At 46.6% G+C, this 16,777-nt stretch overlaps 1 protein-coding gene across 1 annotated transcript in view; it reads left to right on the top strand.

The window, feature by feature from the left end:
* The window catches only part of ACBD3 (acyl-CoA binding domain containing 3), a gene marked incomplete at its 5' end in the record, with an annotated part of 23,345 nt that extends 11,442 nt beyond the window's left edge, over nucleotides 1-11,903 (top strand). The window contains 5 exons of the mRNA XM_014529273.1: nucleotides 268-426; nucleotides 1,737-1,911; nucleotides 3,972-4,158; nucleotides 5,999-6,283; nucleotides 9,791-11,903. Coding sequence (XP_014384759.1) covers nucleotides 268-426; nucleotides 1,737-1,911; nucleotides 3,972-4,158; nucleotides 5,999-6,283; nucleotides 9,791-10,002 — 1,018 coding nt within the window. The remainder of the gene's footprint in view (nucleotides 1-267; nucleotides 427-1,736; nucleotides 1,912-3,971; nucleotides 4,159-5,998; nucleotides 6,284-9,790) is intronic.
* Nucleotides 11,904-16,777: the final 4,874 nt, after the last annotated feature.

Below are 16,777 nucleotides of genomic sequence, written 5' to 3'. Positions count from 1 at the left end.
TTTTATTGATTTTTTACAGAGAGGAAGGGAGAGGGATAGAGAGTTAGAAACATCGATGAGAGAGAAACATCGATCAGCTGCCTCCTGCACACTCCCCACTGGGGATGTGCCCGCAACCAAGGTACATGCCCTTGACCGGAATCGAACCTGGGACCCCTGAGTCTGCAGGCCGACACTCTATCCACTGAGCCAACCCGGCCAGGGCTGAAGTTGCTTTTAAACAGGATGTCTGTCTGGGGCTCATTCTCTCTGTCCTGTACCTTGTAGGAAGGAGGAGGAGGAGCGCAGGCGGCGGGAAGAGGAGGAGAGAGAACGTCTGCAGAAGGAGGAAGAGAAACGTCGGAAAGAAGAAGAAGAAAGGCTCAGGCGGGAGGAGGAAGAGAGGAGGCGGCTGGAAGAAGAGAGGCTTCGGTTGGAGCAGCAGAAGTAAGCTGGCTGTGCGCTTCAGCTTCAGGGAGAGAAACGGACGGCCTTGCCACTGTGGCCTGACTGTGTGCCATGATGTGCTGAGGGTCATTCTGATCCGGGCGGCTGGGGGTGGACCCGCGTGAGCTACTTAGCACTTATGCCAATGATGTGTTGCCAAAGCGGGCCTCGTCTTAAGCAGCATTTGGCTGCAAAAGGAGTGAAGGGTATTGAAAGGGTTTGGGCTTCACTCCAGAACCAGGGACTGAGCAGCTGAGGTTGCTCGCTTGCTCCCTGTCCCTGAGTCCGCATGGTCTCTTGTCTTTGATGTCTCTTTTCCAACCTTCCTGTTCTCTGCAAACCGTCGCTGTCTGCTTTGGCACCCACAGGCTGGTCCAGCCTGGATTTAGATGGTTTTGTTTTCATGCATCTGATAGAGAGAGACTGGCTGGCATCTGAGAGACCCAGTTTCACATTCCCGGGACAGGGAGTTTGGTTGTTTTAGCCTCTGCCGGGTGTCCCCAGGACAGGGCGTGGGAGCTGAGACCATTCCTTAATCAGGGCTGTGAGAGCAGCTGTCTCAGAAGCTGCTGTTCTGGAGGAGCTCTGGGTCCAGGAGGAAGGACTGGCCCCCACAGGACACTGGGAAGAAGGCCCAGGGTCCTCGAGATGGCAGGGCGTATGGATTAAACCAGAGGACATGGGAGCCCAGGGATTTCTCCGCATTATTGCTGAGTCATTCCTCAGAAAAGCTGCAGATCAGCCCAGGCCTCCTTCTGCTTTGAAGAGAGACGATGGCTACTGCTCCTGGTGGGGCCATAGACACCAGTCGGTCCTCTCACAGCTTCGTGGTTAGAGCAGAGAGGTGGAGCCAGTCCGCCTTGTCTTTGGCACTGGCTCTGGCATCTGCTAGCAGGGTAATCTCCAGCCTCCATTACCCTGACGCCTCCATTTCCTCTTGTGAAACCCTACCCCCAAAGACAGTGGTGAGACCTGGGGGGGTCAGTCCAGGGAAGGGCCTTGAACACTGCCTGGTACATAGTAAGGGCACATAACCGTTCACAGATGTGCTGGTGGTGATAATGATGATGTGTTTATTATTATTCTCTCTCTCCATCCCAAATTTTCCTTGGGAACCTAAGTAAAAAATTAGAGATCATGCTCATTTTCTTAAATTGCTTCTGGGCCTGGGACACATGCTGATTGGTATACATTACTAGCTGAGTCATTTTTAAGAGGTGTCAATTATAAAAATAAGTAACAAGGGCATTTTATTTTGTCATGACCGCTCTCCTGTAGCCAGACTGGTGTCTATTCTTTAATGTTTTTAGGCAGCAGATAATGGCAGCTTTAAACTCGCAGACCGCCGTGCAGTTCCAGCAGTACGCAGCCCAGCAGTACCCGGGCAACTATGAGCAGCAGCAGATCCTCATCCGCCAGCTGCAGGAGCAGCACTACCAGCAGTACATGCAGCAGCTGTATCAAGTCCAGCTCGCCCAGCAGCAGGTATGGGAGGCGGCTCAGCCTGCAGCCGCGGGGGGTGTCTCGTTTCATTGGAACCCAAGGTCTTTTTTAACAGTCGCTGATGAATTTTGCATTAGCCTCAGGTATAGAGTCACTTTTAGGTGACCTTTATTAAGGGAGACTTTAATGTTGCATTGGCAATTATGAAAGAAAATGTAATCCTCGAGCAACAGGCAGTGTGGCCGCTGGTATATTGTCCGAGGTGTATCTGGGAGTTGTGTGGGCTGAGTGTCATTCCAGTGAGTCTACGTAGATTCCAGTAGTGGTCCTGGAGCCAGGAGGACTTGGTAACTAGCATTAGTTTAAGGATGTCCTTCGGGCAGTGTGCTGTCATAGGCCTGGACAGCTTCCATGGGAGGACCCCGGCCCTTAAGGCTACTGGCTGGTCCATCTTGACTTTTGTGTAAGTACAGTAGCGAGACAGTGCTCCCCTGAAACACATTGCTAGTCCCCCACCAACTTCGCACCCCCAAACAGTTTGCTTCCACGTGTGAGTAGGTGGTTTAGGGGATAGAACGTGGGACCAGGTCAGATGACACTTGGACACTGTCCTGGCTTTGTCATTATCTTGTTGGATCTGACAGGTTAACCACGCTCTGATTTTCTGTCTTCCTCCCAGTTAGTAACTAAGGGAGATGAAATCCTGGTACCTGTCCTGTTAGCCTCACAGGACAGTCAGAGGAGTAAGGTGAGGAGATAGCTACTCTGTGAAAGTTTTTGTGCATTTGGAGGGTAACTGATTTTACATTCCCTTTGACATCTTGCAGTGGCATAAAATGCCTCTTTACACTCAATTTGGCTAAGTTTTCCTTATTCGAGTAATTTTCACTTATAAAGCGGTTACCACCTGTCAAATCTGAGTGAAGAAATTCTTGTTAGATGAAGTAATCTTTGTTTTGCCAAGCTCTTTAAATTCCTTGAAATTTAATATTCTAACCCAAAATACCTTTTCCCCTAGTCTTTAGCATTAGTGTCAGACTCAAAAAAGAGCATATATTACACAATTCCATTTACGTAAAGTTCAATAATAGGCAAAGAAGACTATAGCGCTATGAATCAGAATAGTTGTTACCCTTGGGGGTGGGGTGGAAAGGGCACCAGGGGCAGGTCTGAGATGCAGATAATGTCTTGATCCGGGGGTTAGTTACATGGGTATGTTTGATTTATTAAAAACAATCAAGCTGTACATTTATGATTTGTATACTTTTGATATTTCTACTGGTATTAGTATTTATCATCTTGATATAAGAAAAGGAATGCCCTGCCCTTGCCGGTGTGCCTCAGTGATTGGAGCGTCGGCTCGCACAGTGAAGGGTCGCGGGTTTGATTCCCAGTCAAGGGCATGTACCTGGGTTGTGGGTTCAATCCCTGGCCCTGGTCGGGGTGCGTGCAAGAGGAAACCAATTGATGTGTCTGTCTGTCTCACATCGATGTTTCTCTCTCTCCCTCTCCTTCCTCCTCTCTACCTCCGAGCCATTCTCTCTAAAACAATCAATGGGAAAAAATACCCTTGGGTAAGGATTAACAACAAAAAAAAGAAAAGAAGAAAAAAAAAAAAGGAAAGGGAATATCACAAAATAATTGTCCTTTGGGTTTAAGATGTTTTTACTGTCCCATTTTAACTCAGAGAGCATTTTGATTTCACGTATATGAATTTTATCAAGATTTCCTTCTCTCAATTTTAAGGACAAATGTTACTGTGTCCAGCTTTTGCCCTTAATAATTTTATTTTGTGTTGATTATTTCTGCCTACTTTAATTTTTCCTCTTTAGTTTTTGTAGTGATCCTCAGATAACAAAAATGTGATTCTCAGTTACAGTTTTTCGTTCACATTGATTTTTTTAATCACTTTTAACTGTTGGTTTATATTGTACTATTAATATTCATTATAGATAGGATAAAAACTGATAAGGTTTATTAGTAACTTCTTGGGGCAGAATGTTTTGGTAGTGTTAATACATGGGTCAGAACGCATTCCAGGGCAAGTGTCTCATTTATTAGCCTTTCAGGTCAGTGTGTCTTCACTTTTTCTCCACTTGCAGGCAGCATTACAGAAACAACAGGAGGTAGCAGTAGCGGGGGCTCCTTCGCCTACATCATCGAAAATTAATGCAGCTGTACCAAGCGATATGATGTCAGTTAATGGACAGGCCAAAACCCACACTGACAACTCTGAGAAAGAGCTTGAGCCAGAAGCTGCAGAAGAAGCCCTGGAGAATGGACCAAAAGGTATTACATCCACATGACTGAATCCAGACGCCATGAAAAGCAAAGTCGGGAGGTCATGTTCACTAGCACCTGGGAGCAAGTACATGTGTGCACGAGTTGCGTGCATTTTCACTCTGCTTAGTCTGAATCTGTGCTTCTGGTGATCCTTAGAAGAATAGTGTAGAAGGGCAAATCAGATCTATATATTGATTATCTGTTTCTGTGTGACAAATTGCCCCCAAATTCAGCAGCTTAAAATAATAATAAACATGTATCATCTCACACAGTTCCTGTGGGCATTTTGATTTCATGTACCTGAATTATAGATGGAGGACAGCTTAGCTGAGTGGTGGTGGACCTGGTCCCTCCTGAGGTTGCAGTTGAGGTGTTGGCCGGGACTGTCGTCCTATGAAGCTTGACTGGGACTAGAGGCTCTGCTTCCAAAAGGGCTCCCTCACCTGACGGGCAAGTTCAGGTTGGCCGTGGCCGAGGCCTCACTTCCTGCCTGGGGAAGCCTCTCCTGGAGCTGCCGAGTGTCCTCACCACAGCGGCAGCGCTGGCTTCCTCCAGAGCACGTGCCCTGAAGGTGCGCAGACTGCGCGGCAGTGTCTCTCGTCCCTGACCTTGGGGGTAACACACCCACATTTCTGTGCGTTCTCTTGGCCACAGGTACCACCTGATGGGCATTTCGGATGGTGACCTCACAGGGGCATGAACACCCCGAGGCAAGGGGACTGGCAGCCATCTAGCAGGCTGGCTCCCATATACTACAGCATATTTTTTGAGGCTGAAGTACCATGCTACCCAGATGATCATGTAGCATTTTTGAGGTCTACTGGCTTTTTATGAGCAACTTGTTCATTCATCCAGCAGTTGGTTGAAAATTTCCTGTGCGCTAGGAGTACAGGGGTGAGGCAGACTGCACACACAAGTGTAAATTGTGGCTCTGTTTAGCACTGATGGAGAGAGAGGTTTATTATCGTTGGAGCGCGTGTAACATGGCGGGGTGACCTAGTCAGAGAGGTCACCAGAGGCTCTGCTGGGGAAGGGACCATTGAGCTGAGAAATCAGAAGCAAGATAAGCGTCAGCTCAGTAAGAGGGGGAGAGGAGCACTCGTGACAGTGCTCAGGGATGGTGGGCTCAGAGATCTTCCTTGTCTTTTAGAACAAGTAACAGAAACCGGTGTCAGAAAAGACTTTGAAATGCCTTAGCTTACAGCCCCCTCTTTTTTCCCCTGTTAACAACATATCAGTATTTTGAAATGAATCTTGGTCGAAAGCTCTGTGATGAACTCTGGGAAACCCGTTGAGTAGTCAGTGCGTGTGGAGACTGCTCAGCAGCAAGACTTGCCTCCTCTTTACTGAGTCCCTGGCAGTTCCCCTTCTGCCTGAGTTTTTCTGTTTCTCTGAGTTCCTCGAGAATAACTTCTAGGAATTTGAGCTACTGAGAGATGAAGACCTTTTTCAAAGTCCATATCCAAAAGTGAATTTATTTCTAAGTCCGGATCCTTCTTTTTTAAGGCCAGATCTTTTCTTCTTTGTTATAGATAAGATAAAAACTGATAAAGGTCCAGCTAGGCAGTTCCCACGGTTATTTCTAAATCCCCACATGTAATTAGCGTGTCGGGGGAAAATCACGTATAAGATTTCGGATCACATGTCTTACTTGAAGTGGTGTGCTGACCTCTGGGCACCTGTGACATTGTTCAGGGAAGTAACTTGGGGAGACCTCCCTGGGGGCCTTTATGTGCCTCTGAGTCCTCCAACCGGTAGACCGTGTCGCCCTGAGTGCCTGCGTGTAGCTGGGTGCCTCAGGTGACGGCTCCTCCCCTGTAGCTGTTGTAATTTCTGTTGTCTTTAGATTCTCTTCCAGTAATAGCAGCTCCATCCATGTGGACGCGACCCCAGATCAAAGACTTTAAGGAGAAGATCCGGCAGGACGCGGATTCCGTGATCACGGTGGGCCGAGGAGAGGTGGTCACTGTTCGTGTACCCACCCACGAAGAAGGATCCTATCTCTTCTGGGAATTTGCCACAGACAGTTATGACATTGGGTTTGGGGTATATTTTGAATGGACAGACTCTCCGAACACTGCTGTCAGCGTGCATGTCAGTGAATCCAGCGATGACGAGGAGGAGGACGAAGGTAGAGCCATTGGTCCATATTCAGTAGCTGCTGGGTTGTGTCTTGGCAGAAGGGGCAGCGGTTCAGAGGTCAGCCAGCCTTACGCTTCCTGATGAACACTTCACAGGCAGGATCCCTCCCTACAGTGGTGGGGCTTTGGCTGGGAAGGTGGTGAGAGGCCAGCTCCTGTAGGGACTGGTGCCTGAACAAGGTCTGTTTGGCCATTGGTTTTCTGCTTCCTGAGTAGCATTTTACTTCCAGCCTTGTGTGTGTGAAAACTAAATGTGCAAGGTGATTTTGAAAAATTTCAAAGGCGCAAGCAAGACATTCTGCCAACTTGGGAATTTATTTAAATTTGTTTCTGGTGATAGCTTTTTAGGTCATTATTCTAAAGAATTTTAATGTAAGTACAGAAACTCACTAGAACATCCTACAAGACATACAAATTTTAAAAATCACTCACTCTTCCCTGTTTCACTAGAGGGTAATTTTTTATTTGCTCTAAGTGGACAAAATTGTTTCCAAGGACAGTCTAGGAAGTAGGTTATGAAATGTATTGCTTATTAATTGAGAAGATGGTCTCCTCGATATTGTCACATAGCAGGCTAGAACTCGGGGCTTTTGTGCACGGTGCCTAGTAAGCACTTCAGTGCTTGCTGCCGCGGTGGAGAGTGACCTGGAGGGAGCTGACGGTGAGAATGGAAAGCACCTTCTCATGGGTCCTGGGAGCCCGCTGTTCAGGCGCTGGTAGACTGGCCGCTCGTTCCTGGAGAGGCTGGGAGACTAGATGGGTCACTTTAAAGAGGCAGGCGGTCGGGGGAGTGTGTGGAGGGAGGCTCAGGGTCCGTGAGCTTCTGAGCAGCACAGTCATGTCACCACCCCGAGCCCCAGCCTGGCCGTGCGTGGAAACACACGGGGCAGTGTCCTTTCGGAGCTGCTGTGTCTCCCATGGCGATTTGTCTCCAGCCGTCTTCATTTCTGCGGGCCACCAGCAAGATGAAGCGTTGTCCACACAGACTCCTGACTGAGCCCGAAAGAAAAGATGCAAGAGGGAAAAGCAAAAAGAAGTGAGACAGAGCCGAGCAGAGCAGGTGCCAGGGCCACGGTCTCAGCAGCGTCAGGACCCAGCACTGAGCCTGTGCTGGCCTTTCTGGGTCATCACAGGGACTCGTTGCAATCAGACCGTTGGCAGACGTCTGCGAAGGAAAGTGTGTGTGCGTGTGCAGATAGTTCTACTTACAAAGAGCTTTGTGAGTAACATAGAAGAGTTCTCTGTTCAGGAGCAGGTACAGGAATGTATTTCTCCTGTATTGCCTGCTAAAGAGCTTCTAAAAGTAGGTCGCTTCCTAGTCTGAGCCTCAGCTAGAATAATTTGGGGTTATTGCTATTGGGAGGAGCACTGTAAGCATGGCTGGGACCTATCTAGAGGTGAGAACCCTGATACCCCAAATCTAACCTAGAATGTCCAAGTGGAAGATGGCATGACCTTCCTGGTGCTGTTTTGAACCTTAAAACAATTGGCAGCTAAAACTAACCCATGAAACCTCTGTATTAATGTGAAGTAGCCACAGTGAGCATTGATCGCCCCCAGGAAGTGCTTGCTGGGCATGCGTACAACTCCCTCTTGTTGGAAGAGGCAGCTCACAAGCTGCTTGGTCCCTATGCGTGTGCCTCCTTGTGGAGGCCACTGAGCCACCAAGGCTTGTCCACATTGTGTTTCCTGCGGATCCTCTCCGCTCAGGTAGATGGGAGTCCGGGTTTTTGTTTGTTGCCGTGGTTTTTTCTCCATTCGGTCTTGAAAGAGGAGTTTGTTTTCTCTGAAGTGTGGTGGGTGTAACCCATCTTCCTACTGTAAGTCTCCACTTTCTTGCTTCCAGGTCCCAAGTCTTTGCTTAAAGTGATGAAAGAAGCATTGTTCATCCATCCTAGTAACTAGTTTTACAGATTTTGAACAAAATTTGGGTCTTGAACTAATGGACCGATGATCTGTTTCATGGATATCCTTTTAGGCAACAGTGTACATTTGGAATGGCTTTGTATTTCTCCTTTGTAAATGAAGGACATTAATTTTTAAGTATTGCTGTGATCTGATTTGGGCCTGTTTATATCATCTTTTTTTTTTTTTAACAACTTTCTTTTTTAGATTATTTTTAGACTGATAGGAAACGTTGCAAAGATAGTACATGGAATTCCCATATTACACCCCCACCTCCCCACCCCTGCACCCAATTTCCCCTGTTGTTAATATTGTACATTGTACTGTGGTACATTCATCATAACTAATGAGCCAGTACTGATACATTATTATTAACTGAAGTACATCGTTTTTCACATTTCCTTAGTTTTTACCTAACGTCCAGGATCCCATCGAGGATGCCACATTGTATAGAGTTCATGATCATGTTGCCTTAAGCGCCTCTAGACTCTGAGTTTGTCAGACTTTTTTGTTAAAATTCCTGGTAGTAGCCATGGACAGTCACCACGCAGTTAACGCAGTCACCACATTCACTCTACCGTCTTATAAACCTGAAAGTCTTCTATCTTCTATGCTGAATATTCCCTTGACCTATTTTCCTTGAAGCTGTTTATATTTAATATGTTAAGCTGAGACTTTTGAACTGGCGTATAATTGACTCCCTCCTGTAGGTTTCTATATCTGTCTTCCTCTCCTCTAACCTTATGTCATTACACTGAAACTATTGACTGGGGCCAGCCTAGAACCAGAGCTCATATTTCTGTCACTGGGATCATCCCTAGATTACACAGGCCTAGTGAACATAATTGAATTGTCAGAGTGTCTCTGAGTGCCTACCTCTTACGGTTTTCTCATCTCATTCCATATATTTAAGATAATAGTGCTCCTAGGTGCCCTCCCTTCCTACAGCAGAGAGGACTTCCAAATTGGTGAGCAGGAGGAGGAGTCTGTGGCCTTACACAGATGAGGGAGAGCCTTCCAGTTGGGAATTGAATGGATTGGAAGGGGAAAGTGAGGCTCACAAATAGGAGCAGTGATTAGAGTACAGAGAGGGAGAGGATGCAGCCGCTCCACAGCCAGATGTTCACCACTGGGCTCCCAGGGCCCAGGCAGAGCTGGGCACATAGCAGTGACTCATATGTGTGAATGAATGAGTGAATGAATGAGTGAGCAAACCAACTAATCAATATACGCTCGAATGCACATAGGTCAGAATGGATCAAGTGAATTTTTTTAAATATATCTTTATTGATTTCAGAGAGGAAGGGAGAGAGAGATAGAAACATCAATAATGAGAGAGAATCATGGATTGGCTGCCTCCTGCACGCCCCTCACTGGGATCGAGCCCACAACCCAGGCATGTGCCCTTGGCCAGAATCAAACCTGGGACCCTTCAGTCCCCAGACCGCCGCTCTACTCACTGAGCCAAACTGGCTAGGGCAAGCGAATTTTTTTTTTTTTTAAGTGAATTCCTAGCAAGCAGTTTCTGAAAGAAAGGATGGAGTTTCAGTGCTTGATGGAAATGCATGATTTGTCTCTCTTCTTTCTCACAGAAAACATCCCTTCTGAAGAGAAAGCCAAAAAGAATGCCAACAAGCCCTTGCTGGACGAGATTGTGCCTGTGTACCGACGGGACTGTCACGAGGAGGTGTACGCCGGCAGCCACCAATACCCAGGGAGAGGAGTCTACCTCCTCAAGTTCGACAACTCCTACTCTTTGTGGAGGTCAAAGTCAGTCTACTACAGAGTCTATTATACGAGATAAAGATGTTACTGCAGAGCCTGGAGCCTAGGGCTGGGCAGAAGATGGCATTTAGTTGGGAAGTTTCTTTTGACTTTTGTGGAGCATTGCAGTGAGTGTTTGCCCTGTTGGTTGTGGTCTGATGGTTTGTGAACTCTTGTTGAGAATCGGGACTTCCTGGAGACTCTTTAGCATTAATCCTTGGGGTTAAAGGGGTTCCTCAGACCTAGCCTGCTGTTCGGTGCCGACCAGCAGCATCCCTAGAGGATGCGGAAGTTCCGTGAGCTGTTACATCTTTAAAGTCTCCAGAATAAACATCCCGCGGTGGAGCCCCGCTGGGTTAGTCCCCTGCTACCTGCCCGATGTGTTTATGGGAGCCCACAGTTACAGCGCCCTCTCGTGAAATCCTTACGTTAGTGTTCTTCCCGAGGCACACAACTGGGAAGATCACGATTTTTAAAACTTAAAAACTCGAGACCTCACAGATTATAGTGGGAAATAGTTGCTTCAATTTGATGTGGTTGTGAATGACCCAGATTGGTTTTTGCTTTGGGAACAGCTGCTTAGTTCAGAGTTACATTACAGGGAGTTACTTTCTGAGATGATCTTAAAATAGAATGTCCACACCCAATTGCTGATGCAAGTGTCAGCACACGCAGACCACCTCGACACCCTCGCCTCCACGGCTCACGGGCCTCTTCATTTGGTGTGTATACTGCCTGTAGCAGCCCAAAAGCCACTCATATTTGTCTTGATTTGGCTTTGTGTAAGAGCATCTCCAATTGAAACTGTTTTCTACACAAGCATATAGTTACATATAAACAGTTTTGTAAACTCAAATTGCCACCCACTGAATTAAAAATAGAGAAAATCATTTAAATATAATTCAGTGTATGAAGAAGAACATTGCACTATGTGGAGATCACTGCCAGAGACGGCCCATTTTTAATTGGTTGCTCCTTAGGCACAAACCCTCCAGGACTTCTGTTTGGAATTACTAGAGAATCGGACGTGCATATGCCCACGCTGAAATTTTTTATGGCTTTAGTCTGTATTATGTTTTTATTGATGGGAAGAGGTACACCTTCGTTTTCTTCACTGGAAACAAATATGGGTTAATTAATTGCCTCCGATATATATACGTGATTGACTAGTCTAGAGATTCTTGTTTTCAGAGGGAGGGTAGTACAGATAGAAAATGACAACGATGGCAATATACACACGTAATGTTACTCTATGTTGTTACTGAAATACTTCCATTTTTTACATGTCAGATCCTAAGTCACTCTGTAGGAGGGCTCCCCTGCAGTGGGTACAGTTCACTACATAAGGAAGGGGCTGTTGGTTTTGTGTGCTGCGTTCTTTCTGTTTTTTTAATACCTGGTTTTGTACATACCTAACTGTTCTCTTCTGTTGTTTGGAAACTGGATTATTTTTCCTAAGAAGTGCTTAACCTGTGTTTTTTCATTTTGATTAGTTTCAGCTCATAGACGTTCACACTGTTACATTAGAGCACTTGTCAGCTGTCCGTCAGCTCTCATGTACATACGGTCTAGAAACCACGGGGTTAGGCACTTCCGGGCTGTTTTGTTGTGTTTTGTTTTGTTTTTTTAATGAGAAAATACTGTATTTAAAATGTAAAATAAACTTTGAAAAAGCAGGCACTAATATATATTTCTTCCAGCCTTTGATTACAGACTTGTCCTTGCACATGTTAAGATGAATTATCTTCTAAAGTATCATTGTTCTTGGGAGCAGTGTGTGTGTGACTTCACATAGCAGCGGTTCCTGTCACGTGTCCACGTCAGAACATTGTGGGTTTAAACTTTTATATTGCCTTTGGCTGTTGATTAGTACAGTTCAAATGCGATTTCAAAGAGATCTTGGAAAATATATATTTAATCAATTAAAATGTTTATCTGTAACTTGTTGATGTTTCATTGATAAGTTCCTCTCTGAAGCGTTAGTTCTGCATCTCATCACTTGGGTAGGACAAGAAGGAATGTTTTAAATGATCTTTTCTCTTTTAAATCAGAAAACGAGCAAACCATTTCTGGCTGATTATTTAAGTTTTGCTGTGAATTAACCTCATGAGTTAAACAGATTAAAAATTTTCAGACTTGCTGGTGAATGGAAAGCACTGGCTTCTATAAGATGATTTCCCCTCCCTAACCAGTTTGGCTCAGTGGATAGAGGATCGGCCCGCGGACTAAAAGGTCCCAGGTTCAATTCCGGTCAAGGGCATGTACCTTGGTTGCAGGCACATCCCCAGTAGGGAGGTATGCAGGAGGCAGCTGATCGATGTTTCTCTCCCATCGATATTTCTAACTCTCTATCCCTCTCCCTTCCTCTCTGTAAAAAATCAATAAAATATTGTATATATATATAAAAAAAAAAGATGATTTCCCCTGCCTGCTTGTGGGTGGCATGTCCTGCTGTCCATGGAGGCGGCCGCTTTAGAACAGCCCCTGAGCGTGGCGCTGAGGAGCGTGCCCAGGCAGGGTGGTGTGCAGTGCCCACCCCGCTGATGACCCCGCTGGCGTGCAGGGGCTCAGACATGGATTTTTCTTTTTCTTCTGAGATTTGGAGACAGAATGAGATCATCTTGGCTTTGGCTCTGCTGGGGACCCTGCCGCCAGACCAGAGAACAGTGCAGGAAGCAGTGTGTGGGAGCGCATCTTGGAAGTTGTGCTGCCGACGCTGAGCCATCCGCCAGGGCCGAGGAAGAAGCAGCCGGTTCAGAACCATAGGTGATCGCTAATGATTTCTTGGGGCTTAGCGTGCAACCGTCTGCAACCAAAGCCAGCTTTGCGGCTGTCCCCAGCTTTTGCTCAGTTCAACACTCCTGGCAGGCCCTGGCTGGTTTGGCTCAGTGGATGGAGCGTCGGCCTGGGGACGGAGGGGTCCCAGGTTCGATTCCGGTCAAGGGCACGTGCCTGGGTTGTGGGCTCAGTCCCCAGTGGGGGGCATGCCAAGAGGTGGCCAATCTGTGATTCTCATCATTGATGTTTCTGTCTGTCTCTCTCCCTCTCCCTTCCTCTCTGAAATCAATAAAGATATATTTAAAAAACAAAACAAATTCATTCCTGTCAGCAACCTAAGAAGGTGCGCGTACGTGTGTACTTGGGGTGGAGGCCATCTTCATGTCCATGTACCGACTTCAGGATGTGAATGAGATCAGTATTGGACTTCTCTCTCGCATAGACTTCCCAGGAGTCCTCATCTTTCCTAGTGAAAGCTTTTAAAAGACCCAGTTGCTTGCTGTCCTTCTTAACAGCTTATTTTGACTGCATTGTTGTTACTGTTTCAGGTGCTTATTGGCTTGGTCTGTTGTCATGAAAGAGGAAAGCATCCGCTCCATTTTTATTAGTTGACGTACCACTTGAAAGTTGTTCCGTGATTCGGGCACTTCATTCAGTGCCAGGAAACGAAGTGGCTCACTTTCCCGGGTTGACATTGGCATTTGGACTCGGGCTGTCCAGCCTGGGGGGCGAAGGTATAAATTGGAGCAGTTAACTCATCCCAGAGCCATAACCAAAGCTTCTGTGTGACTGCCAGGTTGAATGGCGGCTGCCAGTCTGGTTAGGAAAAGAGCAAGTACAAGTTCAGTTACGAATGCTGATTTCTAAAGACCTCTCTCAAATGGCATGTCTATACAATTACAACTATTTCTACTCTTCGCCAAGATTAAATATCTCCATACAACTCGGGGGAGGGGTGCATGGCAAGACACCGAAATGTAAACAGGATTCAGAAGGCCTACATTTTGCAACTTTTAAAATTCCAGGTTGTGTTGGAGAATTTTTCCTGTAAGTATAGTCTGCTGTGTTCTTCACATCTGCTGTCATCTGTAGAGCAGCTCTCCAGGCATTTTTCTGTTAAGGAACATTTTAGGTTGCTTCTGGGTTGGTTGGTTGTGGGTTTTTTGTTCTTTGTTTTTTAATGATTTTATTGATTTCAGAGAGAGGGAAGGAAAGATAGGAACATCCATGAGAAAGAAACATGGATCGCCTGCCTCCTGCATGCCTCCTGGGATTCGAGCCCACAACCCCGGCAGGTGCCCTGACCGGGAACCCAGGAATGGAACCGGTGACCTCCTGGTGCCTGGGACAACATGCCACCAGCTGAGCCCCACTGGTGACCACTTCCGGTTTTTTATTGTAAGTGGTGTCCCAGTGAACACCCTTTACATGTCTTTCTGCAAATCTGCATGAGCCTTGGAAGGTATATATATATAAAAAAAAAAGATGATTTCCCCTGCCTGCTTGTGGGTGGCATGTCCTGCTGTCCATGGAGGCGGCCGCTTTAGAACAGCCCCTGAGCGTGGCGCTGAGGAGCGTGCCCAGGCAGGGTGGTGTGCAGTGCCCACCCCGCTGATGACCCCGCTGGCGTGCAGGGGCTCAGACATGGATTTTTCTTTTTCTTCTGAGATTTGGAGACAGAATGAGATCATCTTGGCTTTGGCTCTGCTGGGGACCCTGCCGCCAGACCAGAGAACAGTGCAGGAAGCAGTGTGTGGGAGCGCATCTTGGAAGTTGTGCTGCCGACGCTGAGCCATCCGCCAGGGCCGAGGAAGAAGCAGCCGGTTCAGAACCATAGGTGATCGCTAATGATTTCTTGGGGCTTAGCGTGCAACCGTCTGCAACCAAAGCCAGCTTTGCGGCTGTCCCCAGCTTTTGCTCAGTTCAACACTCCTGGCAGGCCCTGGCTGGTTTGGCTCAGTGGATGGAGCGTCGGCCTGGGGACGGAGGGGTCCCAGGTTCGATTCCGGTCAAGGGCACGTGCCTGGGTTGTGGGCTCAGTCCCCAGTGGGGGGCATGCCAAGAGGTGGCCAATCTGTGATTCTCATCATTGATGTTTCTGTCTGTCTCTCTCCCTCTCCCTTCCTCTCTGAAATCAATAAAGATATATTTAAAAAACAAAACAAATTCATTCCTGTCAGCAACCTAAGAAGGTGCGCGTACGTGTGTACTTGGGGTGGAGGCCATCTTCATGTCCATGTACCGACTTCAGGATGTGAATGAGATCAGTATTGGACTTCTCTCTCGCATAGACTTCCCAGGAGTCCTCATCTTTCCTAGTGAAAGCTTTTAAAAGACCCAGTTGCTTGCTGTCCTTTTTAACAGCTTATTTTGACTGCATTGTTGTTACTGTTTCAGGTGCTTATTGGCTTGGTCTGTTGTCATGAAAGAGGAAAGCATCTGCTCCATTTTTATTAGTTGACGTGCCACTTGTAAGTTGTGATGTGATTCGGGCACTTCATTCAGTGCCAGGAACTAAGTGGATCACTTTCCCGGGTTGACATTGGCATTTGGACTCGGGCTGTCCAGCCTGGGGGGCGAAGGTATAAATCGGAGCAGTTAACTCATCCCAGAGCCATAACCAAAGCTTCTGTGTGACTGCCAGGTTCAGCCCTCCGGTGAATGGCGGCTGCCAGTCTGGTTAGGAAAAGAGCAAGTACAAGTTCAGTTACGAATGCTGATTTCTAAAGACCTCTCTCAAATGGCATGTCTATACAATTACAACTATTTCTACTCTTCGCCAAGATTAAATATCTCCATACAACTCGGGGGAGGGGTGCATGGCAAGACACCGAAATGTAAACAGGATTCAGAAGGCCTACATTTTGCAACTTTTAAAATTCCAGGTTGTGTTGGAGAATTTTTCCTGTAAGTATAGTCTGCTGTGTTCTTCACATCTGCTGTCATCTGTAGAGCAGCTCTCCAGGCATTTTTCTGTTAAGGAACATTTTAGGTTGCTTCTGGGTTGGTTGGTTGTGGGTTTTTTGTTCTTTGTTTTTTAATGATTTTATTGATTTCAGAGAGAGGGAAGGAAAGATAGGAACATCCATGAGAAAGAAACATGGATCGCCTGCCTCCTGCATGCCTCCTGGGATTCGAGCCCACAACCCCGGCAGGTGCCCTGACCGGGAACCCAGGAATGGAACCGGTGACCTCCTGGTGCCTGGGACAACATGCCACCAGCTGAGCCCCACTGGTGACCACTTCCGGTTTTTTATTGTAAGTGGTGTCCCAGTGAACACCCTTTACATGTCTTTCTGCAAATCTGCATGAGCCTTGGAAGAGCAGGTACCAAGAGTGGAATTGCTGGGTCCTAAGTTCTGTGCATGAGTTCTCATCAACCCTGCCTCGTGGCCTTCGGAGTGGCGGAGCTGACTTCCCCTCCCACTGGCAGTCCGGCCCTGTCAGCAGCTGATATTATCTAACTTAAACCGGTCAATCTGCTGGGTGAAAAGTGAAGTAGTTGGGGTTTTTTTTAATGTGTGTTTCCCTGATAAGTGATAAGATTAAGCATCTATTTGTATTGGTCATTTGTAGTTCCTCCTATAAATTGCCTGTTTGTGTCCTCAACCCATTTTTCAACTGGGTACTCTTTTATATTGATTTATGAACATTTAAAACAGTTTGTATACTAGTCTTACATTACATGTAAGTATTTTCTCCTACTTTATTGCTAGTCTGTTAATTTTGTTTATGGTGGTGTGTGTGTGAGAGAGAGAGAAAGAGAGATACTGTTTGGTCATAGAGGTTATAAACTATGTTATCAGTTTTATTCCATTTTTTCTTTATGGCTATTGCTTAATTCCACATATATATATGAGACTGTTTCTGAATTCTGTTCCATTTACCTGTTAATTTTACATTTTAAATTATAGTTTTAAAATATACTTTGGGCCCTAACCGGTTTGGCTCAGTGGATAGAGCGTCGGCCTGCGGACTGAAGGGTCCCAGGTTCGATTCCGGTCAAGGGCATGTACCTGGGTTGCGGGCACATCCCC

Source organism: Myotis brandtii, unplaced genomic scaffold (assembly GCF_000412655.1).
Source record: "Myotis brandtii unplaced genomic scaffold, ASM41265v1 scaffold679, whole genome shotgun sequence".
Lineage (NCBI taxonomy): Eukaryota > Metazoa > Chordata > Mammalia > Chiroptera > Vespertilionidae > Myotis > Myotis brandtii.
The sequence above is the reverse complement of the archived record's forward strand: the minus strand, read 5'-3'. Positions and strand labels throughout refer to the sequence as shown.